General features: G+C 37.9%; 2 protein-coding genes across 3 annotated transcripts in view; both read left to right on the forward strand.

Moving 5' to 3' along the window:
- The first annotated feature begins 549 nt into the window (after positions 1–549).
- Positions 550–10,076, forward strand: LOC112564218 (gasdermin-E-like). Of its 2 annotated transcripts, none has more exons than XM_025238887.1 (7): positions 550–1,177; positions 1,569–1,719; positions 2,897–3,119; positions 3,455–3,579; positions 4,488–4,619; positions 4,899–5,054; positions 5,521–10,076. In XM_025238887.1, the coding sequence occupies exons 1-7, from the start codon at positions 753–755 to the stop codon at positions 5,734–5,736; spliced, it is 1,428 nt and encodes a 475-aa protein (XP_025094672.1). In that variant the 5' UTR covers positions 550–752; the 3' UTR covers positions 5,737–10,076. The 2 variants fall into 2 exon arrangements, with proteins under 2 accessions (XP_025094672.1, XP_025094681.1); XM_025238896.1 differs by having other exon boundaries at positions 551–1,177; positions 2,915–3,119.
- A 2,898-nt stretch (positions 10,077–12,974) lies between these two features.
- LOC112555713 (sodium-driven chloride bicarbonate exchanger-like) overlaps positions 12,975–26,688 on the forward strand; it is a 50,331-nt gene continuing 36,617 nt past the window's right edge. The window contains 2 exon segments of the mRNA XM_025224245.1: positions 12,975–13,134; positions 14,783–14,894. The gene's annotated coding sequence lies outside the window, so the exon portion shown is untranslated.

Below are 26,688 nucleotides of genomic sequence, written 5' to 3' on the forward strand. Positions count from 1 at the left end.
ACAGCGATGTCCCACACTACCATAGAGTATAATAGTCGAGCACTGCGCGGAATTTCACAACTTGTGTCTTTTAACAGTCACAAAAAAAGTGGCATAGTAGCGAGAGTCTGGGGTGGCATAGTAATTTTTTTTTACATTGAATTTATAGTCGGGACCGAGCAAAAGTGGCATAATACCGAGAGTGGCATAGTAGAGAGGTGGCATAGTAGGGAGATTTGACTGTAATTGCTTGTAGAAATCCTCTACGTGAAGGACGGGGAAATAATTATAAGGTCCGTGCATGACGGTTTTTGCCCCTACGCCACATCCTCATTTGTAAACATGAAAAAGACCTTTTTGTAATGCCAAACTTAATAGATATTTATGTTATAATCACTGCATTTGACCTGCCTAACAAGGTCAGTTAACAATGAAGTATAACACTTTCTGTTAGATGCTCTCGGGATACTTGATCCAGCAATGACCTTGATCAGCTCTCGCAACGATTGGCTGAAAGCTCACATGTGGCTGCCACCACTCCGCGTCTCCCCCTTTTACTTCCGGTGGGAAAAATCATAAGTTATTTTTAACACTTAGGTTGGGAGCGCTGTACGCTGGGTTGCTAATCGCCGCGGTCTACCAGTGCGCTTGTGGTTTAACAAAGCCTGTCTATAGCAGGGACATCTCTTGCCTGCAGTTAATCCTACTTAAAGTTTTTTGGTAACAGCACAGATATCATCTTTGCTGCGTATTTGCAATTTGATATTGTTGAAATGTTTTCTGCCACAGCGCATCAAGTCGTCAAAAGCCTTGGAAAGGATAGTCTGATCCCGGTGCAAAGCATAGATGTATCGGACAATATCAAACCACTGGCTATACTACTAACGGAAAGACGGAGGAGGTTCTTTTGGAGACGTACTCGCTACTTGACCACTGAATTTTGCCTTGATGACATATTAGACGAGGCTCTCTGCAAAGACGGCGCCAACAAAGATGAAATTGTGCGATCAAGAGAACTTGCCAAATTTGACTTCGAAACAAACTTCTCATTAAGTGGAAAGCTTGGAATCGACCTGCAGAAGGAATTTTTGGATTTTGAATTAGATGCCAGTGATAATGCAACCGTAAAGAGCGAACTTGGGGAGTTACGAAAAGAGGAAGTAAATTTGCCAGCATTTCTTAGTCTAACAAAAGAAAGGTAGAGTGGGTTTTTTTTTCTTTCTTCTTGTGAGTACAACTACACGTTAAGTGGTTACCTCTAGTACCGTCATTTATGTTTATGTGGAGTTAAAACTTCCTAAAGACTATAATTTGTGAAATTGCACATGCAAAAGTTACAGATGCTAATGTTTAGATATTATTTTGTTGCAACATCACCCCACAAAAATACAAATATGTCTACATGCCCAAAGAAATAGTCTATCAAAATACCAATTTATAAAGCCAAAAATAAAATTTGACAATAACAAAATGTTTTGAATATTTATGGATGCAAAACTTTATGACCTGAACATTTGTGAACATTTTTTAGTGATGATAAAGAATGAGGATGGTAGTGATGTTAATGAGGATGGTGACTTTATTGGCAGGAGAATAAATCTGCAGCATCAGCTTGTGGCACCATTGACCAACGACAGCACCAGAAGTCTTTGCCTTGTGACTGGTGTAGTTCACCTTGCAGCTACTGCTACTCTTACTGGACAGATAAAAGAAAGTGGCTCAGAGAGTGGCTCATGTATGGTATGAAATGGACTGTCTTACTTGAAATGACCTATAGATACTATGTAGAGATAGATTTTTTTTAAAAAGTAGTTGGTGTGTTAATATATTCAATAATATTAATGAGTTGTCATACAATGTCAGAAATTGTCAGTCATAATTAATAGCATTGCATCAAATACTTGATTGGTTTTACATCTGTCTTTTGTAAGTAATATAGCATTTGAATACATAAACTTCTGCATGTCAAGGCTAAGCAGCTAGAATTGTTACTTGTTCTAAACCAGTGGTTCTTAACCTGGGTTCGATCGAACCCTAGGGGTTCGGTGAGTCAGTCTCACGGGTTCGGCGGAGCCTCCACCACGGAGCTCAAGACACACCCACAATTCGTGATGACACTAAAGAAGGGTTCGGTGAACGTGCATATGAAACTAAAGAAGGGTTCGGTGAATGTGCATATGAAACTTGTGGGTTTGGTACCTCAAAAAAGGTTAAGAACCACTGTTCTAAGTACATCACACCTGCTCTGCATTGGTTTCCAGTGCAGAAATGTTGATTTCTCATGCATGAGAAAAACAGCTTCAGAGTACTACAAATGTAGTGCCTGTGAACAAGGCATTTCATAGTCTCTGCTTGGCTGTTTAGTCACACTTTTGTCTCCTTGCTCCAGAAGATACCACAAAAAAAAAAAAAAAAAAAAAATTGGGTGCCAGGGCATTCCAGAATCTTGCTTCTTTGCTATGAAATCATCTGCCTCTGGCTGAAGTATGCAGTCTGAAGCAGTCTTTCACAAGCATTGAAGACTCAGCTGTTTATGAGCTAAACTGTCAACCATCAACCCCACCAGGACCACCATCTCTTTTTCTTTTCTCACTTTGTACGTTTCTGTCTTTTACTGCCCTGTCATTATGGTTTATCCAGATTCTTCTTATAGGCAGTAAGCATCTTCATAAAGGATACTTGCAAATTTTAAACATGAAGAAAAGTTAACCACGTTTGAATTTTTTAGTATCACTTGCAAGTTAATGCAATTATGTTGTTTAGTTATTTTATAGTAAAATCCATTTTATTGCAGCTCTTTTCTTCTTACATTTGTTAAAATGAAAATGTTCAGTTCAGGTTAATTTCTAGACAAATCCATGTTAGTATTTTCTAGGAATATTTATTCACTGCTAATTTGTATACTTAATTTTGCCAGATGCCTCTTTGTTCCAAGGGGTCTACTGAAACTGGAGAAGTTTCTAAATCCAAGGTAAAAAAGCTGGAAGTGCCAGCTGGCACAGCTTTAGCCTACACTGTCCGAGAATTGCTGGTCAGCACTGTGGATGGTCAGTTTCGTGTTGTTTTAGATACCAGTTGCCATGGTGGCTTCGTATTCTCTCTTGATGCAGATGTGGATGATGTTGATGGACCATCTTCAGGTGAATGTTTTCCCTAGGTCTAGTACAAAACAGACACACCAAATTACGAATAGGGAGGAAGAGACCGATGATATGAATGTGTATGAACATTGCAAAATCATTTTGGTTTTGCTTTTAATGCATCAGCTAAGTTTATCAGCTTAGTAAAACAAAATCAAAGTTCTTAAAATTATGAAACACCTCAAAATTGAGACTTAAATGTTGGCTTTGTGAACTTAAATTGATATGCCATATAATATTCCAACAGTAATGGTATTTTTTTAAGAAGTTACTGGATGCAGATCTCATTTATTTAAGCCGATAACATGTCACATAATTGTATTTCTAACTTTCAGATTCTTTAGTGAAGGCATCCTTTTTGCATGGAATACTTTCATCAGAAATACCAAAGGATGATTTGCGAGCTTCTCTGTTGGAAATTTTGAAAGTTCCTAAAGCCATTGGTCCTCTAGATGATCTGGTATTGCAACACATTGAGTTTACATAAAGAAGACTGGTTGTGGAAGCATATTTGCACCATTTTTTTATGTTCTGACTCTCTATCATTTTAGTTCTATTTATTTCATCAATTTAAACTTTGATTTAGACCATTAGCTATTATTAGGACTAGAAGACACTGCTTGTGTATTATTTAGATGAGGGAATGTTTGTGCTTCTCACCCAGATGTTCCTGCCAACTTCCTTTTCTCCCTTCCTTATTGAAGGAGTTTATTTGCTAGTCACAACTTTTGTCTTTGTTTTCACTGTCATTTAATCATTGTTTTTTGGAAATTTCTACTTGGCATTAATATATATTGCAAAAAAGTTGGATTTCCTGCCTGAATGACTATAACAAGTTTCTTCAGTGGAGAGTGAAATTAAATAATGACTAGTTTGTCTTCCCTTGTTATTTTAAATTAACCGTAACTGAGTGAGCATTTGTTTATAAAATTATCTTTCTAGTTGTAGCTTGGAGTGACATAACATAAAGAGTACTTTGGAAGCAAGGCAGTACCATTATTGTTTGTAATCTGTTTGCGATATATGTTGAATGTGTCCAACAAATACAGTATTAAAGCTGGAATTGTTCTCAGAAAGATCAGTTTTCCATCTGATAACAGCAAGAAAAGTGCTGCTAGATAACAAAATCAGAAACAACCAGATCACATGCCAGAAAGTCAAGTAGTGCACACAATTCTTCACAACTCTTTTATCCTTTGCTTTGAAATTGCTTTAAGTACTAAAATAGCACAGAAGCTAGAGAAATTGAAAAGTCTTCAATTCTGTCCAATGATTTTTCAACATCAATCTTTTGATGCTATAGATCTTTTTTTCATGCCTGTTCATTCTATAACTCCTTGAAATTTACCAAAAAATTCTTTGTTTCAGTTTCATGAGGCAGCAGTCTTCTTAGAAACAAAGATCTTGAAGACTACCCTGCTTAGTATTCTTCAGGAAAGGATTTATTCTCTTGAAGCTAATTTACTGCCATTTTTGTCTTTGGCTGGTTTTACCCTTCAGGTAACATTTATCAAGTCCAAAAAATTTTAGATGGAAATAGTACATATTTCTGAATAACAGGGTAGATGAGATGATTTAGAGTAGGAAAAGGAAAGAAAAGCAGCTTTCATATACCTTGAAGCATCTTATCAAGACTTTGCTGACAAACCTCCAGTTTATTAGGGATTGATTCATCTCAAACTACCTATCAGATATATATATATGTAATAGATATATTAATACATATTTATTTATTGCTCAGTATTCGTATGAATAACAATCTCTTTAAATTTTCATTAGGAAGCAGATGTTGTTGTTTACCCCACGTCTAGCTCTGAGTTATTTGAGGCATGTGAACTGCTCATTACGCTTCTTAATGGGCTAGACGATGATCAGCTGAGCATCATCTCAGCTTGCATTGAAGAGACAGGCATTTCTCAAGATATTCTTTGTTTGGTGAGCAATTTATTAAAAAAAAATTGTTTAAACGTAAACATATGTATGTGATGAAAATAGAGTGCAGATATTGTTGGAAATGAAACTCTGCAAAACAAGAAAATACATGAAATATGGCTATTGCTTAATAGTTAATCATATCCGGGAGGTATTTGAAAAATTTTTTGTCTGACAGCTTAATGACTTCTTAAAATGTGGCTATCAGGTAGGTTAGCAAACACTTAAATTGCATGTGGTATGTATGTATGTTTTGTACTCAAACACACATGCACAGTCACACACACACACATGGCTCATCCCCACAAGAAGAAAGGGCTTCACCTCCCCACTGCCAGAAAGTGACTATGCATAGTGTCTTAAAGAACAGCTTATTAAAGAACATTGAATAAAAAGGAATGAACGTTCACTTGCACAGATAAGTATTTTTATGTACTTTCAAGTTGTGGTTTTTTTAATGCTTCTACAGCTGAGACCTGTTTGGGACACTGACACAAGAGAAGTAGAAATGCCAAGTGATTCATGTTTACTGCAAACAGATACTGGGAAGAAACTATCACAGGCATTTGGATTTGAAGTAACAGAATTTCTGCTGTCATTATCTGAGGACAATGTACGGGATGTACAGGCTCTGTATCTTATTATTTTTCTTGTGGTAGGCAGTTCTGATACTCAACAGCAATAGGTAACTCAGCATCCACTAGATATTCCTGAAAATTAAGATAGCATGTTATTGCTTTTGGAATGTTTTGCTATGTTATTTATGTTTTACAAACAGCAGTTAAATCTCTGAGATATTTAGAGTGGAATTGAAATTCAAGTATGAACTCAAGCTGTTCACTTTTTATTTCACTGCTAATATTTCTCTTATAAAACTGATGATAGTTTGGTAATTTATAAACATTCACAAAGTGGATTATGTGAGAAGAGCTAGTGGTAAATACTTTCATTTCTTATACTTAAGTGTACAAAAAAATGTGTCAAAGTTATAAATATTTAAGGTGACCAGACGTCCTGCTTTAGGCGGGACAGTCCCGCTTTAGACCTCATGTCCCGCCTGCTAATTGGGCGGGACGCCCAATGTCCCGCTTTCTGGCTTTCTGGCAAGTCCATCAAATGTCCCGGTTGTCTTTAAAAATCACTTTTTTCGGCGTTCTTTGACGGTGACGACACCATCATCGGCACGTGTCCCACTTTCGCCCTCGAAACGTCTGGTCACCTTAAAATATTTATGTAGACATATTTGTCGTAGACATTTTCTGCTTTAGGCTTTAAAAAACCCTGTATTTTTGTTAGCTTTATTTTTTAGCCACTTAAGTCTTTTTTAAAAGTTTATACCAATGGGCTTATTTATTTTTGAGATATAATTCACCCTATAACATTTGAATGTGAAATATTGCACCTCCATGTTCTCACCATGTGTGTTCACATTTTTGACTCGTTCAGCACTAAGCAATAGTGATGCCTTCTTGGAGCTTGTGCCTTGAAGGTACTTTTTATTTACAAATTTATAAATCTGGTTGGAAGGGTGTGACAATAAATGATACTTACCCTTCACAGCCTGAATTGTTACAAAAATTTTAATATTATAAATGTTTTTGTTATAAAAAAAGCAATAAATGTCCTTCATGGACATTTTGTACCAACAGTAGAACAGATGAATTGTTAGACTGGTCAAAAAGGAAAATAGTACTGACTTCCAACTTTGTATAAATCACATTTGTATATTTGAAGCTGTATGAACACACACCTTACGTGGGTATAGTACACATCGTCATTTTCAGAATCATCATCAGATAAATGTGAAATGAGTGTGCATGTCATCAGCTTTTGATTAGAAATCTAAGGATTTGTGTTTGAAAATAAGTAGACTTTCAATGTTAGGATTTTAAATTGATGCCTTTTTAAGATATGATCACTGTAATGTGTCAGGAAAGGAATGGATGCATAACCTATACAAAATTGTATTCAGGTTTTAAGAAGATTGTTTGGAGACATATGAACATATTATTAACTCACCCCATCAGTTTCAGAGCATGTCAGAATGGTATTTTTTTAAAAAAGACTATAGCAGGGTTTCCCATCCATAAGTGTAAGGGGTTTCGAACACCCCCGTCCTCCCCCCCAATAAAATTGTAAATTTTCAGACTTTTCATTTGAATTGTTAGGGGTTTTTTTTTATCCCAAGCCAACAACTTGCCAGTTATACCCAATACCCACACACCTTCTTCTTGAGTTCTTAGATATTTTACTTCCCTCCATCACAAACATTGTAAATGTCAACTTGTCATCAAGTGTTTTCCCATCTTTGTTAAAAAATGCTCTAGTGAAGCCACTTCTTAAGAAATCCACACTTGATGTCACACCCTGCTTCACTTTCTTGTGGTGTCCCTCAAGGGTCAGTACTTGGCCCAGTTCTGTTTATTCTCTATATGAAGCCCTTTTAATACTGCATCCAGTCTCACAACGTTTCTCATCAATCATATGCTAATGAGATAGGCAACTGTACTGTTCCACTCCACTGTCTGAGTCTCACTCTGCTACTATCACCATAGAATACTGTATGAATGAAGTGAAAGACTGGATGGTGACAAACTTAAACTCAGTGATGATAAAACGGAAGCCCTCATATGTTTAAGAGGAAGAAATACATCTTCACTCATTTGTCCATCAAGTCACATATAGGTGGGTGAAACTGTATGCTGTTCATGTTTCGTTCTTATTCTTAAGCTGTAAGAGCATATTCCTTAGGAGTGTGAGTATGCGCTTTACAAATTTTGCATTTATTATTATTATCCCCCTTCTACACCAAAAAAAAAATATTGGAGATATTGATAATTACCATGAAAAAAGTGCACAGTAATGTATATTTCTACATATTATTGTGACCTTTATCCATGATGTCATGTTTTATTCATGTAAACGTATAACATTGATGTTTATAACAAATGAGGACAAACTCCTTACATGCCCTGTTTGTTACTAAATGTCTTAAAATGTTGATACCTCCAACCTAAACTCCTTTACATTTTCAGAACCCTGATGCCAAATCACTTACAGTTCAGACCTTTTTGCAAATTTTCTTGATTAGGATTTCTGTTATTTGTTTTACACACATTTCTTTGCCATGGGAAACTCTTCTGTAGTTTTTATTCACACATAGCACTTGGTACAAAGAGAAAGATGATTTTATCTTACATTTGTGCATTCCTTTTATGTTTTCCAGTTTTGCTGTTTTATCATATTTACTGTTATACTGCTTTGTAAATAAAATTTGTTTTATTGTTCTTATTGCTTGAAACAAAAGTCAGTGGTATTATTTTTGTTTCTGTTTTTAAGTTTTATATTGCTACTTGTGATAACAGTAAACTTGTTTGTAACTGAAACTTAATTTTTTTAGTTTTGCTAAAAGATGTAATCTAACATGCTAAATCTGGAAAATTGTATGCCATGAAAAGTTTAATCATTGTTGCTGTTTTACTTTGAAGTGTGTTTTTTCAAATCTAAATGATATACAAAGTATTTGTCTTTTTATTTGACAAAATCATGGCTGTTAATAATACTGCATTTAGCTATTTTACATTTTCTTAATGAAACATGCTCCTTATATGTATATATAAAATGTATCTAACTGTTCATGTGGCATATTTTCTTTATATAGATAGTTATCAAAATGTGCACAGCCCATAATGTGTACAGTTTTTTTCTGGCTTGTGAGTTATGCATATATTTCTTATGCATAGGAGTATGTACATTTATTCACAGGGATATAAAAATATGAATGCATGTACAGTGACCTACTTAATTTATTCAAACAATTGGAAATAGTGTTGAGCATAGTTATTTTCACAAACACTCTCATCCAAATGTTATTTTTCATACTAAAGAGGAAAAGGAACTGGTGAAAATATATCTCTTAGAGAGAGGAATTATATTTGTTTAAGAGCTGTTTCTTAAAAGGCCAGCCAGAGTGAAACATTTTTTCAAATGAATGAGTTTAGTTTATTCTTGAAATATGAGCAAATAACCATTTTAGAAAATGTGTCATTTTATTAATAATTGAATAGCTAGTAAAAGCTAGTTGTACATCATAGCAGAAAATAGAAATAAAAGAATTTAAATTGCTTGATAATAATTCTGACATGTCACAGACTAAACTTCTTTCTGCTGACAGGTGAGAATGCTAATGTTTGAAAAGGTTTTATCTTCTAAGCGGAAATATTATTTTCCTGGACATTGAGGATTGTCTTCTATCATTTAACATTAATTCCACTGTGCATGAGGCTGATAGATTTTACCTGGCCATGGAATGCTGTGCTTATACACACCAAAACAGAAAACAAAATAATAACCACATAAAGTTCATACTGTTTATTGCTGACCTTATGCTGCAGTGCCAAAATTTCTTTAACAAGGTTTATTTTTTAGGAACATACAAATTTGAGTTAGGTTTGATATAGGAAAATAGTTTAGGACTTTTTATACTGCATTTATATTTTGTTCCCTGTTCTTATTGATCCTGTTTAGGTCTTAAACAGCTGCATACTTTTTCTGAGGTAAGCAGTTATCTACATTTTTTCCTTCAGAGAGGAAGATGCAATTTTCTCACTAAATACTCTTCAGCAACTGACATAGAATCTAAGTCAGCTAGAAGAGCATACTGATTTTACATCAATATTGCAATAAACATACCCTTGGACTTCCAGATAATTTTTACATCAGTACTTTTGTAAATTTTTCATCAGTGATTCCATCTATTTTTTACATTCATTTGAAATGCCATGTTTTTTCACTGTATTTTACAAGCCACCTTCCTGCAAAAAATGCATTATCCTTTACATAAATTTTCATTAAAGATTATTCTTTTGTATTTGATCCAGGCAGCTGCACATTAATTGTGACTTATTTTGCACAACTGTTTACAAGTACAGTATTGTTGTGGAGAGTTTAACAATTATTTATTTAAAAAGCCTATTTGTAAAATTGTCACATTTTCTGCCTCTTTATAAAATTCTTCTAAATAGCCCCATTTTTTCTTGTATGTGCATGCAAGTGATCGTGTGTGTGTGTGTGGGAGAAATATAATGCATTTATATATTTATTGGATGGATCACTCCTAGATTATCAAATAGATTAGTATAAACAATGGAAATGGTTACCTGTGCTTGAAAAATAATTTGCTTGCGTCAAAGTTCAAGTAAATGCACATTCAGTGTTATCACATGATCTACTTTTGTGGTCCAGCACCATCACATGGTACTCAGGTTACTGAGGATTTTGTTGCTGTTTAACTCATCAAAAGATGAACAATGTTTCCACCAGTCCCAAGTTCTTGCACGCTCTAATTAATATTAGTTTGCTGTCCAAGTTATGAGGCACTGGGGAGAGTAAAACACTGTTAGTTGAGTCTGTTGTTCAATCTAAAACTTCTCAAATGAGTATACAGTTTACAGAAATTCTGAATGACTTGCTACAGCTTTTTAAGTATTTTGGCTGTTGTCATCACTTACAGGATCAGTTAATTAATACTTTATCTTCCTCTATCCCACAAAACTGTTGAACATTCAAATCAATCATAAAAATAGTTTTATGCCAAGGCATCCAACATATCCCAGTGCAGGATAAAGACTAAAGATTGAAAGTACTTTTGGAAGATATAGGAAAAATTTAGGCAGGATGTTAATATTTTTTATTATTAGATAACGTGCACTACCTAATCCTCTTACTATGGGTTTTTTGCTTTTAATATTAGTTTTTTATTTCCATTTTACTTTCTTCTATGAGCAATAACAAAAAGGTCATTGAAAAGGGCTCTTCATCCCTGCCACTAGATGTTTACCAAGGTGGACTGTCATCTTGAAATTGTCACTAATTATGTATTTTACCATTGTGCAAGCAATTTACAGAAATCAGAACCCTTTGTAAATTTATGCCAAAGCTTTTTTGAACCTTAAGCACACACAGACTGATCTAGCAGGCCATTGTTCATGATGCCGCTCACTTCTTTCTTGTTAAAATCATGCTCCCGTTTTCAGCTTTAACTTCTTAACTCTATGTCACCTAGTAAAATGCTATTGTTATGCTGAGCTTTTTCCACCATAGGTGAATCAGTTTACCAATACAGTATTGGTTCAGACAATCTCAACAGTTTATAAAAATGTTCCCTCTATTGCAATCTATTTCAACAATATCAGTAATCTCATTTTTTTTTCAATGATTGTGCTTACATTGCTATCATCTTTCAAGAACACCAAGTCATATTTTTATCTTTGAAGTATCAGCTATCAGACCCTTCTTGAAACCTAATTCCACTAAAAAGCTTTTATGTGCCTTTGATGTTGTCCAGCGTTGTCTGTTATTATTCATTTGTTAGCCTCCTTAGCTGGCTGCTTGATAATCTTGAAGGAGCTCAGAACAATGCTGATCATAGTAATTTCTGTAAGCATTGCCGTTGAGCTATGCTGGTTGCTGTTTTGTGCTTTTAATAAAGGCAAATATCTTCGAACATTTGACCAAGTCTGGCAAAGTTGTGTGTGTGTGTGAGTCAGAGCAAATAATCGTTCTGGGGTGAACATGAAGGACACTGGAAGTTTGGTCAACATGCTAAGTCTAAACTTAATAATAAATGCAAATTTTAGCGCTTAAGAACAAGAACGAGGGACAGGAAAAACAAATAGCACATGAACTATAAAAGAATCAACAACTGTACTAAAACAAAGAATAAAATAAAATACAGAAAACACAAGGAGGAACTAAAATACAAGAACAAAAGCTGAGATTAACATAGTATTGCAAAAGGAAGGGCGTGAAAAAGGATTAGCATTATGGGAAAAGTTTTTAGGAGTAATGTTCATGGAAGAGGTGTGTTTTCAAATGCACATTTAAAGGATTCAATAGTGGGTAGGTGGCGGATATGGATGTTGTCTGCCAATACAAAAGAACTTTAGATTTGACATTTCAGCACTTATGCCCCTTGTAGGCCTCTTCACTATGTAGACTCTGCTTTGTGGGTCCCTGTTCTATATAGTGGACTTCAAAAACTTTGGCACTGCTTATTTTCTTTTTGAGCTTACAATGAGATATACTCTAAAACAATGTCAGCACTGGAAGCAATTTTAGTTAGGTCTGAAAACATTTATAAATAGTTTTTGTAACAGACAGATTTTTTTCATTAGTGCCATGTGCAATGCCTTCATGCACTGTTTCAGATTTTTAGTACTTTATTGTTTTTTATTTTTCCACAATGCTTCGTTTTTCCTTCATATGCTGTGGTTGGAATATCCAGGCTAGAGATGTCACAAAATTATGTTTTCCCTTTTTTCTCACTGATCATTTTGCATTATTTGTGCTTTATGCTAATTCTGCTTTCTTAATAAAAAGTTCATTTAATGATGTGTACTGTGATGATTTCAATCTGGTAAATAATGTTCCATAGTTGTCAGTCTTGCTAAAGAAAACAGAATGAGATGAGCATTGGAAGAGACTTTGCAATCCTTGTATAACTTGTATAATATAAAAGATATTAAGAAAGGCAACAGTTCATCTTTAAAATTCTGAAACTTTAGAGCTGGTATGTTGGTTGCAGTCCTTTCTTATACTGAGCACTTTTTATCTGGTAAGGTTTGAAGCAATCGAAATGTGCTGGGAATCATTTTATTAATCTGCTATCAAATGGGACTTTAAAGATATATGTTATGTAGCACAGAATTTTCAATAGTGAATATTAAATATTTGGGTGATAGATGTTGCCAGCATGAAACAGAAAGTAAACATTACATCGACGTCAACTGGATTGAGAGATAAGTTTAAATATCGGACTACTTAAATATATAAATTAATAGACTTGTTATAAGCCACAAGCGGAACTGTGTATTGGCTTTCATGACGTGCTCTCCAACTCAATCCTTGGAAACATCCTTTACCATTTTAATGCGCATGCGTCATTACGGAAGCAGCAGAAAACGTGAGGTTGAGCTTTGTCCTCATAACGCCACTAGTGTTTAGTCGGCGTTTGATACATTTTGAGGCTGCCAGAGTCTAATTATCAGCTGTTTGTTGAGGTCTTGATCGCCGCTGTTGAAAGGTATGTAACACGAATTGATTGTTTGTGAAATGAATCACGACGTCTAATTTTGTTTACATCGCTTCTAGTAGGCATAGCGAAGTGGGTTGGCTTATTCTCATCCCGGCATGCATGCGCAAGTGGATTGATTTGATTGGGAAACACCAAACACCTTCGGAATTAGCAATCCATGAGATACATATGAGATCTTGATTGTTATCACTGAGAGTAGATGTTGTTATGATACACCCAGAAGAATACTCACCGAATACTGGTGTATTATTGTTTTAGAGACAGTCTACCAAGGGCTTTCTCACAACCTTCTTCAATGCCAAGGTTGTTAACCCATTCTCGTCTGCTCCTTTGCACCCTCGATTCTCAATACGGTTATCTTGTGAGTGACGTGCGTCTTCAAAATAAATAAATAAAAACCATCACGATTCTGCAAAGATATTGATAACCATGAATACACATCTAACACATTACATGAGCGCTTATGTTATGTAACTCTAAACGAGTTTCAGGTAATACAATAAACATAAACATGGCAGAAAAATGTCTAAACGAAATAAGCGTAGACTTAGAAAAAAAAATATATATATTTATGTTGTAGAGTCGCTTTATGTCATGCTACTGAAAAGTGAATTGCAGGATACATTAGGTTTATTGTTCATGATTGTGATTTATGTATCTTCTAGTACAATTTATGTGCAATGATGCAGAAGGATGAATTGTCTGGCAAGATTCTGTGGATGTATCACCTTACCCGTGATAGAATGGCGATCGAACAACAAAACAACAGAGTTAAAATAGCTAATATCTATGGTAATTAATGAATAATGCAGGATAGAGTTACTAATGGCTAATTCTAAGTTGACTGGATGTAGCATGATACAAGATACTAATGCACAAAATCCAATGGGATAATCTGTTAAATCCAATCTGTTAATGATGTACAGTTAAAAAGAAATCAGTATTCTTACTGGGTGTTTAGAAAGACATTAAAACCCCATTTTGTGTCAGTAGTGTAGGCTAGTTAGCAATAATACCATATATCTTCATTCATTGTAGTCTTAATATGCATGTTTACAATCTTGACTTAATACCTTAAGAGGTATAATCTATTAGCAGATAGCTGTATGTTGTAATAGAACTTGCTGAAACCATTAAACTACTACTAAGGACATATAAGCCAGCATGAAATATAAACACACTGACACCTACCTCTCAGCTGTGTAATAAAAAAAGGAGCAGTTTAAGAAAACAAAAAGCAACATTGCTAGTTTATGAAACGTTTAAAATCCAGGGGCATTTCAAACACTGAGGCAGTATTGCCTTACAAGTTCCATCATTGTTTCCAAGTTGAATAATTCACGATCCATGAAAAGAACAGAAAATTATTATTTATATGAGGCCATTCACAGGAGCAGTGTATGCATTTAATACTTATTTACAAAACTTGTTTTAAAGTATGTGATGAAATATCAAGAGGCATACTATAACAGTATGCAGTCATATTAATATAAATTAATTCTTCCATTTTAAGATGCATTTATATATTTTAATATATCAGATGAAAATTTTTTTTAGTAGAATAATTGTTACTTCCTAGGTGATAAACTTAAGCCTTTTTAGTGTCACCTTTTGTAAGTGTATTTTTCATTTTCAGGCCACTAGATGGAACTATTGTGATGTAACATTGCTGTTTTCCTTCATCTGTTGGTGTACAGAGTATCCAGATATAAAAACAGATGAAACATTGGCCAGTTGTTATTTGCCAGGTATGTATTTTCTGTGATTGAACCACATTTGATTATTTTTTTCACTTATATGTACACAAGGCATGTGCATGCGCATATTACACACATATCCACAACATCTAGTGGCAGAATTTAACAAGGAGCAGTGACCATGGACTTGTGTTAGTAATAATAATTTTGACTGTGCAAAAAAAAAAAAAGAGATATAAACATTCCTTGCAATTTGACCAAAATACAACTTCCAGGGATCTGGAACTATAGTTTAATAGCATAATGGTGAATTCCTTGTCCCACTCTTGCCCAGGACCTAATTAAAAACAAATCTTATGTGTGTAGACTTTACTGAGGCCTATAGAAAAAGTTGATTCTGATGACTTGTATCAAACCGTTACAAGTTCATCTTAATTATCATAGAATATGTGAAGTTTCCTGGTAATCTAAAAGAAAGCTTTTTCCTTCCTCAGTTGGCCACTTTTTCATATCAGATTCATCCTATATGAGCTTTATCAGTTTTAAAGCAGAGCAGAAAACAATTCTCTTATCAAAAAAAAAAGGAAAGAAATCTTGATATTGAAAAATATCTAATTTTAATAACATGCAGGGTTAATCCATATAGAACTTTTTGAAAAGACAAGTTCTCACGTGTCAGTAAAATGCTGAAGACACTATTTGACAAAAAAAAAAAAATTCTTTTAACCTTATTAATGGTAATGCCATTACTTGTTACCTTGCATGCCTTATTTTTTTTCAGGATAGTGATATCTAACTGCATTTTTGGCTACAAAATATTGGGCTTATAGTGTGAGTGGCAAGCAGATTATTCAGGTTTTCAGTAACAAGAGCGGTATGTAGTAGATGGGGAGAGAATGGTGGTTATATGGAGTTTTATACCCAGGATACACCTGGTGTGACAGAACTTATACATAAGTAATTTCAATAGAGCTTTTGTATTAATGTATTCTTCTCCCACCCTCAGTGGGGTGCAGGATACAAAAGCAACTAGTATCAATGCTTTGATACCATGGACAGAATGTTTTGAAGGGTTTGCATATAAGTCCTAGTTCTCCTGACAGCAGGATTTTCAAAACTTCTCCTTTTAGACGACATGCAACATTGATGAGTTATATGAATAAAGTAAACACCTAGTGATTGCTGGTATTGATCAGAAATGAATGGGAACCTGAATGATATAGAATGTCAGAGGTTCTTTTAGTTCATAGGGTAAATATTATTTTCTTGGTCAGCCTAGCAGCATGGTTGCTATTCCAAGCAGTTATCCCAGGAACAGTGGCATAAAACTACATTCTGGTAACCACGCAATGTTTTATTAAGGGAGAAGAATTTTGAAAGCATCTTTTATTATGAAGGTGTCTTCTCATAATTGTCATAGTGTTTAGAATGGTGCAGTGTTTTTAAACAATTATAAAAGAACAGCAATTTAGCTTTAATAATGCTATCATACGCAAAAAATTGCGTACAGTACGCATTAAAAGTTTCAATGGGGTCCCCTTCAAATTTGGGCGAAGAACAGGGTGAAGAATTTAGCCTTAGCAGAAGCCCTGGCTATAATTTTAGAATTCCTTCACCTGCTGTATCAGTTTATTTTCATTAGATTAGATTTTAGACTTTTGACATAATTTGAAATGATAAAAAACTAAATTTTTTGCTTGTTTTAGTTCTTTGTGAAACAGAGTGTCATGAAACCTCCAAGATTTAAAATTTATATTAGCTATATTGACAATAAGGTTATAATGTGTACAAGGAAGTAAAGATTAACAAGAGTGGAAAGGCAAATCAAAGGATGAAAACAGAGTACAGAAGGGCTCAAGCTGCAGAAAAGTCAAAAGTGCCTATTAAAGACTGTTTTATTGAATTATTAAATTGTGTTTTCATTTTCTACAAATGTTAAAATAAAGTATTGGTGATGTCCCTGTAGTTTACAATGTCAATATTATGTAGATATATACCAATATATGATATATATGTGGTTCTGTGTGTTATCTTAAATGGACATGGGAACACTTGTTCAAGTGCCTGAGTTGCTTTGAGGTTCCAACGCCGTGTGAGACCAAAGCGTCGAAGACGAAGCTTGGAAGTCCGCCTTACCCCTACTTGCAGGACGGGAGGGTAGGCTGGAGGTCAGCGAAGGTTAGGGTTCAGAGTGGAGAGCAAGGGCAAGGGGATAGAAGGTCGTTAATGGGGAGAGAGGGCGAGTGTGAGGGGGGATGAGGAGCGAACTAGATTGTAGACACACCAAAATAGCTGGCCGCTTGCACGCGCGCGGCACATGCATCCCGATCGGCGGGGCTTGCTGGGAATTTCCCATTCCTTGCAGTGTCTGTTGTTGCTGCTGCTGGTGCTACACTTGGCAGCACTGGCAAGAAGGTTGTTTCAAGGTGACGATATAGCCGCTGGTTGTCCACCCGTTGCACCGACCTTGCGGTAAAGCATGCAGTGTCTGGATGAAAACGGTCCTGCTGTTTCCTCTGTCTAACCGCCGCTTTAACGCCGGCAGTAGTAATGGTTTGAGGAAGAGCATTCTGGCAGACAAAATCTGAACACCTCAGGATGTTTTCCTCTGGGTTTTTTCCGCTCCTCGGGGCCGGAATTGACCCAGTCATCGAAACAAAGCGGGAGTGTTGCCAACTAGGACGACGTGCCTAAGGTAGACATTGGCTGGCCCGATGGCATCAACATTTTGTCACGCGAAAGAGTCTTTAGCCTGCAAAGTGATTCAACACCCTTCCCCGTGCAACCCGCTCTCTTGCAGCCAATCCTAATGAGCCAACCCCATGACATCATGCAGGCTTGGAAACAAATGTTGGAACGCGCGTGAATGACGTCACTGCGGAGCGCCGGTGACGTCTTGCAGGGCCATAAGCTATTTTGGTACATATTCCAAAACCTCTTTTTTTTTTTTTTTGGCGGCTCCAAATAAACTGTCTCTGTTTACTAGTTATTGGAACGATTTCAGGACGGGTAATTTTGTGAAATGTGTATTCAAGTTGAGGCTTTTTTGCTATAAAAAAAAAGTGATCGTAGCCATTGAGATGAAACAGAAATAGGACTGCCAGGAAACAGCGGCACGGTAGCAATCACCTGAAAGCAAATGGACGGTTAGCGTTATCCTCTGTGGCTTGTGCTGACTGCGGATGGTAAATTGAATATACACACAAATACATTGTCCGGGGCTAGCTGGACGAGTGTCTCAAGTACAGCTTTCCGAAAGCGGTTTGTCGCAACAGGAAGGCAAAAGGGCGTGTCGACTCACATCAGAGTTTTTTGTAAGACGATTCTTGGCGAAGAGCTTAGAGATAAAGTGACCGAAATCTTTTTAAGCTTTATCCCGATTCTTATGTCCACACAAAAACACGTATACGCCTTCCAACTGCGAGGAAAAGTTCGTAAAGCAGAAGACGCCTTCGTTAATGATCTTAACTCGACTCATTTTCCAATGTGACCATGTTTGTCATGACGGCTACTTAAAACAAATGAATCAGTCACATAATGGACAACACGTGTCAAGATAAAGTAGTGGACATTTGCGAAGTCACATCGTCAGTAACCGTGAGAAAACTGTCCCGAGGTCTTTTAGTACGTAGTGTAGGCAGGAACCATTTCATTTTATCCCCTCATCTTTTTCCTACTCCTCGAAGGTTAGTGCTTCTTAGCAATACAGTAAGGGTCGGGTATCCCGGTCTCGTATCGGGTGCGCTGTTCTTTCTCTGGATGTAGCGACCGGATATGGCCGGGTGCTTGTCGTGATACCTTTGTTGGCTGGCTCGGTTTAAAACATCAGTTTTCCTCTCTCTCTCTATCATATTAGATGCATATATAGTCACAAGCAACGGTCTATTAACTACACTCACTCGGGACATTCAACAAAAGAACGACTGCTTTGTTGGCGATCCATGTCGTGATATGTTCGTTTTCTTGACTTTGGACAGGACAACATGAAAACACAGCGTTCGAGAGTATTCAGCTCCCGTTCAACATACACCAACCAAATAGTGTGGGAATTCCAGGCGGAAAGGTAAACACAGCCAGAAGCCTGAAACGCAAACGACATGAAAATACACTTAAAAATTCCTACCCTCAAAGCCGTTAATCAAAATTCATGCGCATCCCTGATTTCAACATAAGCAATGTTTTCGATCAGTCCTATGTATTCAATAACATACCCAAGCAACATTTAGACACGCTTCTTTTGCTGCTTTGGAATTCGACAATTGTGATATTATGAGAGTAGGAGGGAGGTATATGGTCTAAGCATCTGTCCTTCCAACCGATGATTGTCGCTAGTATGCAAGCATGCGCAGCAAGAGGTTAGTATTGTGCGGAGTGACGACCGTGGCATGATACCACGCAGGAAAACGAGGGTCCTGCTAGGTTGATAAGATTGTCCTCGCGCGAGATGTGACGGTAATCTGTTGGGGTCACTGAAAGTCGTAGCGCCTGACGTATGCAGAGGGCTAGCACTTGGGACAGGTGACAAAAACGACTGTCGAATCAGAGGTAGACACACTGAGCCACTTTCCAAACACGCAGGTACACGTCACTTGGGGGTCATTGCACGTGCAGTCCTGCCCTGCGGGAGGAGGGGTCGCGAGAGAAGCTATAACTCTGACGTTTATTTAGTACACAGTTATGGGTGATTAAAATACACTTGTCCATCACGAGCCCTCTCTTCAATGTAACACTAATAGTCATATTAAATAATACAGGTGCGAATAAGCAGGTATGCCCTTTATAATATAAATTCTCATCACTTAGACCATGCATAATCACGATTCTCATTCATCCATTTCAACGTACAATAAAAAATACATAAACCGTACAATAACGATTCTTATTCGTTCTCTAGATAGTAATACAACCACCCTGACCTCTCTATTAGACAAAGTTGCCACAGGCGAGAGTCAGTCTTACAGGCACCTCGACCTCCGAATGATAGCCAGTCCCAAGATTTTCCCTTTCTCATTCTTAGTACATAACATTAGTCACGATTGTTCATTTTTAACCCGTTTTACCGTAAGTCCTTTCCTTCTTATTTAGAACAGCGTGTAATATTTTCCGTTTTGGTCTAAAACCTATTGATCCGTAACATATATATAAATAAAATGCAAAGAGTAGGAGTAAGAGCTAACGGCTTAAAAGACGTCTGTGACGATCACCTATCAAATGCATCAGATAACAAAAACCATTCTCATCTCAACACCCGTTACGCTGTAGGGATATTAATCATACATTTAAATTATTTATCTCATTAATCTCCAAAGAGTGCGTATTCGATCCACGCTCGAATGGTTTAACTCAGGCGCGCGCACACACAAGTTTCTTATTTCCATTAGACTGTAGTTCCATTGTACAAATTACTTTATATCCATACACCCGCCTCGTTAAATTTGATGTTATTTTAAAATGGTGTAAGGCTTCTATAGTGAGAAGTGCCTTTCTGAACGTGTTCTCAGTAACACCCCCACTTCCTCTCTCTCTCTTCATCCCCCTGCCTCTTTTTACGGGAACATTTTTGCAGTCACTTGTGCTAGTGGTAACACAATAGTAAAATATAAGAGGATAAACAAGAATTTTTTAGGGAGGGACGAGGGTGAGTAAGAACTACTTTTGACGGGGTAGTCCGGCCATTGCCCCATGTTCTCCCCTTTCATTATATTTTACATATATTTTTATAATAATTTTGTCGAGCGCGTCTGAGCGATAGGGAAGCGTTAGCTTGTTTTTCTTGGATTTAAAAAAAAATTTCCTTTCTTTCTTTAATGAACAACATGCGATTGCAAAGCTGCTGCCTCAGTAGTCCGCAGGAAATATCACAGTGAAGAGTTTTCCTTGTGTAATGATTCACTCTGAACACTTTGTCGCAATTATGGCAATGACAGTAAACAAGGGGTGAAGGGTGTCATTGTGAGAAGTGGAAAAGAAACTATTATCTAGAGTGCATGGTGTAGGCATTTTATTATGCTCATTAACGCTACCCTTTTATAAATATTTTGTGGGGAGGGGGCAGGGGTTAGGCTTACGTTTGAGAAAGCTCTTCGCGTTCATCTGCGTAGGGCGAGAGGGTTGATACCACAAGGGAACACACACAACATTTAGCTTGAAACATTGTAATGGATAGCATGGCGATTTTACCTATGAGATTTATGACAATTGACGGACACACGCAATTGTTGAATTCCCCTACCCCTCCCTGAAGTGCCCTATACACAGCCTTATAGTCTGAAGTAGGACAATTATTGTTCTCGGTGTTTAGTTCGCACGTTCAGAGTGGTGTACGCATGCGCTGCGGTGCACAACCTACTAGACGGAAGACCTCGAAATTGTTTATTGCGAAACTATTGCCTATTACAGCTCGTGCGAGTACTTCTTATTTTATTAGCACATGTCAGTAGATACATTTTCCCGTTAAAAAGAAATGCACCTTTGATCATGAAATCTTTCATGCTGTTTCTTTATTTGCTTACATTGTCATCTGTATCAATATTTGTGATTCTTAAGCACACACACACACGCACGGACAAACAGCCGACCACACAAACACGAGCAAGCATGCAAAAGTTACATGTAGTTGTGTCAGTGATGGCGGTGGTGAAAGTTAAGGAACCGACGATGCTGAATAATAAAGAAAAGCGTTTTGTTCGCGATTTTGTCAGGCTCCGTGAAGATGTACAGGGCGGTCCGGTGGTACAACTGCTAAAGCACCTGACACCAACCCAGTGATGATCTGGAGTTGTGAATTCATGTCTCGTCTCTGGCACGTTGTTCTTTCTCTGCATGTGGCACCTGTTTGCAGCTACTTTGCCGTAATAATAAAGCCCTATTTGCGGGGTTGGCGTAAAACATCCAATGTTAAAAAAGCTGACAGGAGATGCTAGTGCACCAAGTAGTTCTGAGATAGATGAGCGTTCAGGAATGCATTCATGTCTGTGGGCCAAGAAACAGGAGGGGACAATAGGATTTGTTGGGCCTGTGCTGAGAGTATAGGCATAGCACAGCAACGTAGCTTCGTGACTGAACTTGCACCAGTGGCATCACCATGTATGATTCAATGGCGTCTTAGATTACCTAGTAGGAGTCAGTCATGCATTGTTGTATAAATGTGAAAGAAAGGGAAAATGTTCATAGAGAAAGTGATGCCTGTCCAGATGGTGCGTCTCACCTAAAAATGAAAACACCCGACCTTTTGTTGCAAAAGACCCCGTACTTCTCTTTCTTCCCCACACCCCACCCCCGTCACCTTACTGTTCGTTGTCATTTGACAGGCGGTTTGTCGCAAATAACTTACATCATTGTGTAGTCTGTACCTTGAGATGCACGCAGCATGACTACTGTGATAAAGAGCATGACGCATGAGGAGGCCGAAGTTTTAATTGCGTGATGTTATTTTACTTTAAAAAATGTTCCCTTAGGCCCCAGCTATCAGATTTGAAACCACAGCAGCTTGGAAATCAGCGGTCCTTGACCCGGGAGACTGTCATCAGTGAAGATACAGCATCTTCGAGATGCATATCAGTGGTCTGGCGCTGTCGTGGATGCTAAGGGGGAGTTCGTGAACTCCGCATAACACGGGATCCATAGCGACGGCCCCGGTGAGGCTCGCACGTCACTGCTGTCTCTCCCAGGTCTGTTGAGATCAATGAACTGGGGGTGCCTGTGGGAGGCTGTCTGACGTAGAAAAGTTCCTTACTTCTGTGGCATTTGTGGTATGTTTCATACCATACATATCGCCGAATATATGTGATCATGTCTGGTAAAATTGTGAACGACGGTCTCACAGTATTCATTTATAAGGCACTCGTTTGTCACCACTGGAGTGAAGAGGTCCTGGGTTCAGATTTTGTCTTGGGACACTGCGGGTGTCACCTGTTTGCAGGGCTGGCCGTCGGGGAGGGGTTTCTCCGGGTACTCTCGTTGCCCTCTCTCCCTTCCCCCAATCATCCCCCATAGTGCAGAATCAAGGTGAATACACTTTCCTACTAAACCAGCCTACCAACCAAAAGTTAAACATTTGAGAATGTGTCAGTTTAAGATGGCCCTTCACATCGTCACAAAAATTGAATACGCTGATATCACCTTGCAGATATCTGAACCTAAAAAACTAGTAAGAGATCCTCATTGTATCGTGACAAAAATGTGATTAGTGGCAAGTCAAGTCCTGGACGTGTTGATCTTAACTGAACCGATGAATCGATCCAACCATACAAATTTCTAGCAGTTGCTTAAAAGCGTTATTGATTCGTTTACTTGTGGACGAGGATACAGCTGCAAAGTAAACAATAAAAAGTGTTTTTTAATGTTTGCGTTTCATGAGCACCTGTTACTGAAACTACCAAGACCACGACAGAAGAAAGTATCTTGTAACAGCTATAGTTCGATCCTGACAAAAGCGACATTCCTGTATCAGCAGTCGTGTTTGAGGCCTACGAGAACTTTGAACAGCCGGTTTCTTTTTATGGCTCGTCGCGACAGTAGCGCCCAGACATCATACCATTGCCCCGACACTATATTTTTCTCAGGCTTCATATCATAACGATCGACTGGAGCAGGAGAGGTGAGGCCGATACTTATCCAAGGACTGCAAAAGACATGAGCAAGAAAGCTGCAGCAAAAATAGCATGCTTCTTTCCTGTTTCTGATGAGGCTTTCTTTATAATTATTTCTCAGGAAGAGAAGGGAATTGGGGGGTAGGGGAGTGCGTGTAGTCGAGAAAGTTTTCACTCAAACCTCAACACCGTTGAGATTCAAACAGTGTGGGTCAGGTAATATTTCCAAAAGTGTTGGGCGTTTCGCCACCTTCCGGGTCTCGTCCTGCAGCTGTGGAAGCGCTCGATATCATTTCCTATTTGGATAGGATGAGATAGTGTGTGATAAACTGAGTCCGTCTGCACCCCGTGTTTTCTTGCAAATCTTAGCTGAGGTGTATTTGCTTTATTCGCCGGTTTCTCTGACAGGCTATAAAAATAAAAGAAACATGTTTTATTAGTTGCATGTTACAGGTATTTTGATATGTCTTTATTATCACACCTGCCTTGGGTAATAGTGACAGGCATTGTTACACATAGAAAACGGCATCATTCCCAGTGGAATTTGTTAAGACTCTGATGGTTTGGAGATGATTGTGCAACTTGAAAAAAAAAGGTATGCTTTCAATGCTGTTCAAGCTTTTGCTGTTTTATAATTCTTTACTAGTGTTAGCAGTTTTACTAGAAGACTGACAGTGATGTATGACCAAGACCTGTTATTTCTTTTCAACAAAACAATCAGCAATAGGATAAATAGTGAATACTTTATACCTTATTATATTTATCTGTTATAGAGTTTAAAAATTTGAAAGTTTGGACTCTTCTCTGATTTAAATATTAGAAAAATAAATTTGATGTTCCAAGAATAAAAAGAATGATGGTGCTTTCCATGTTAGGCTGATTGAAAAACCTCTTTCTCTTCCACAAACACACAGAAAAATCCTTCACCCCTTCTACCCTCAGCACACACAGAGTTCCAAAGGCTTTGCTCCTAATTATCAGCCATAAAGATACATTTACAACATACAGTATTTAGCTGTCATTGGAGGATCTGGTCAATGTGCCCAACATGCTTTTCATGAGTTTTTTTACCAGGCTTTTTCCTTTACCGTTTGAAATAAGAGAAAAATACTCATTTGGTAAAGATAAACTAGAATGCTCTGACATAGACAAATATGTTATTTAACATGCTAGAAAAACAGAAGCAGTGAATAATTGAATGCAAAAAATTAAAGTGGCTGGAAGGCTACTTGTGTCAGTGCTTGCTTTGCTTGATCTTAGTACAGCTTTAGATTGTCTCGACCATGGTGTTGTGTTAGAGTGGCTTTGCAAGTCTTTTGGTGTGACTGGTGTTGATCGAGACTGGTTAGCAGTTGCAGGCATTCTGTGATATGGTTTGTTTTTAATCTTCCCATCTCCCTGTCTGTAGTGGGCTTCAGGGCCTGCGCTGTTTACATCATGTGTCCAACCGCTGTCATGTTATTAACGCTCACAGCTGTGATTATCATAGGTATGCTGATGACACTGAGTTGTCCCGAAATATTATGCATAGTTTTCGACTGTTCAGGTTTTCTCCTGGATGAACAACAATAAGCTAAAACTAAACACTGATAAGACTGAAGTAATGCCTATGGGTTCAGCATCTCAGTTGGGTGGATTTCGATTTAGTGGATGTTGGTGGTGATGAGATTTGGGTGGTGGTAGTTGGTAGTGTTGGCGGGAAAGTGCTTTCACCTAGAGGTGATTTCACGCTGAGGGGAGAGGAGAGGGGGGGACAAAACTCGCCTATCCATAGAAACCTCCGGACAGCTGGCACTATATCCCTGTACACTATAGTATTGAGTTTAAGATCCCCATTATTTTGGACACTGTTCCTTTAGTTTTGTTACCCCAAGTGCTCCTGAGCTTAGCAGTTAAAAACACTTTGTTGGCCTGGCTTTTCCTTACAAGATTCCCTATTTGCCTGTAGTGTATAGATTTATATGTTCTTGCTGTACAGTTGTACTGCATGTGTGGATTTAATTTTTATGTATGTTGCTATGTTTGTTTTTGTAGACACGTGTGTGTGTCCCTATTGTAAAGCACACTGAGCAATAGCAAGAGTTCTTTGTTATTATTAAGTTCATTGCTTAGAAATAATTGAAAAGATGCAATAAATTATTAATTTCGGAGGTACTTGTCAGCCAGTATTCTATTATTGTCTTTCATAGCGCCTACCCACCCCATTTCTCCACCCTCCCTATCCCTTTCTCACCTGCCTAGCCATAAATCGCCATAATGGGCTGATTTTCCACACTACCGTGCAGTCCCAGATTCCCCGCACACTTTTCCTGCTGATGAGTTCGGTTACATCGCTAATAGTAGTCGATTTTTTTCTTTACGTGTTTAATGCCCATTTCATGGCCGTTGCCTTTTAAAGGGCTGTTGTCCAGGTCCATGCGATACTCACTGAGCTGTTTTTTCTTTTCGGTCAGTGTGACAACCTATTTGCTAGTTAACTCGTGTGCGTTCGCCTGCACTCAAGTTTATGAGTGGGTGATTATGAGTGTGCAGGGGCTTTCTTTCGTTCGGTTTTTTTTTTTTTTGAGCGAAAATTTGTTTGGCAGGTGGAACGCTTTTGAGTTTCTCGGGGTCAGAAATTGAAACGCCAGGGTTTTGATGTCACTGTTTACTTTCGCAAGTCGCAGCAGTTTTATTTTTTTATTGGGATAGGATTCCGCGGGCCACCATCCCCCTCCCTTCTCCCTCCCGTGCAAGTGGCTGGGACAGGGAGAGTGCAGTTCAGGCGGGTGCCTCGATGCAAGAGGTGTGCACCGACGGGCTCAGGTCACGGCGTTGCGAACGATCGAACCGAGGCGGGAGGTTGCAGGGGGGAGAAAGCTAGTAACGACAATGTCGTGCTGCGGCCGGGCGTCAGACGGCTAGAGCCATAGTCAGCAGACTCGCCCAGCTGACGTTTTTGCACTGCTGATGTCTCGAAAGGTGGCAGGGTTGTGGAGAGTCCTCTTCAGCGGACAAGTGCGCAACTGCTGGGTCTAGCTTCCTTTCATCACAGCAATGAAGTAATTTCTCTCTCTCTCCCTCCCGAAGGCAGTAGATTAGACCTCTCTAAATCACCTAGCTACTGATACAATATATAGTCAGCCCATTTGTTATACTACTCTCTCTGTATGGATGGATAGCTATGCAATAGAAATTTGTGCATCCTCACTCTTAACCCTCCCCCTCCTTTCCTCCTCTCCCCACCTCTGGTGCCCCCAAACTTTAAAACCACG

This window comes from Pomacea canaliculata, linkage group LG1, assembly GCF_003073045.1.
Source record: "Pomacea canaliculata isolate SZHN2017 linkage group LG1, ASM307304v1, whole genome shotgun sequence".
Lineage (NCBI taxonomy): Eukaryota > Metazoa > Mollusca > Gastropoda > Architaenioglossa > Ampullariidae > Pomacea > Pomacea canaliculata.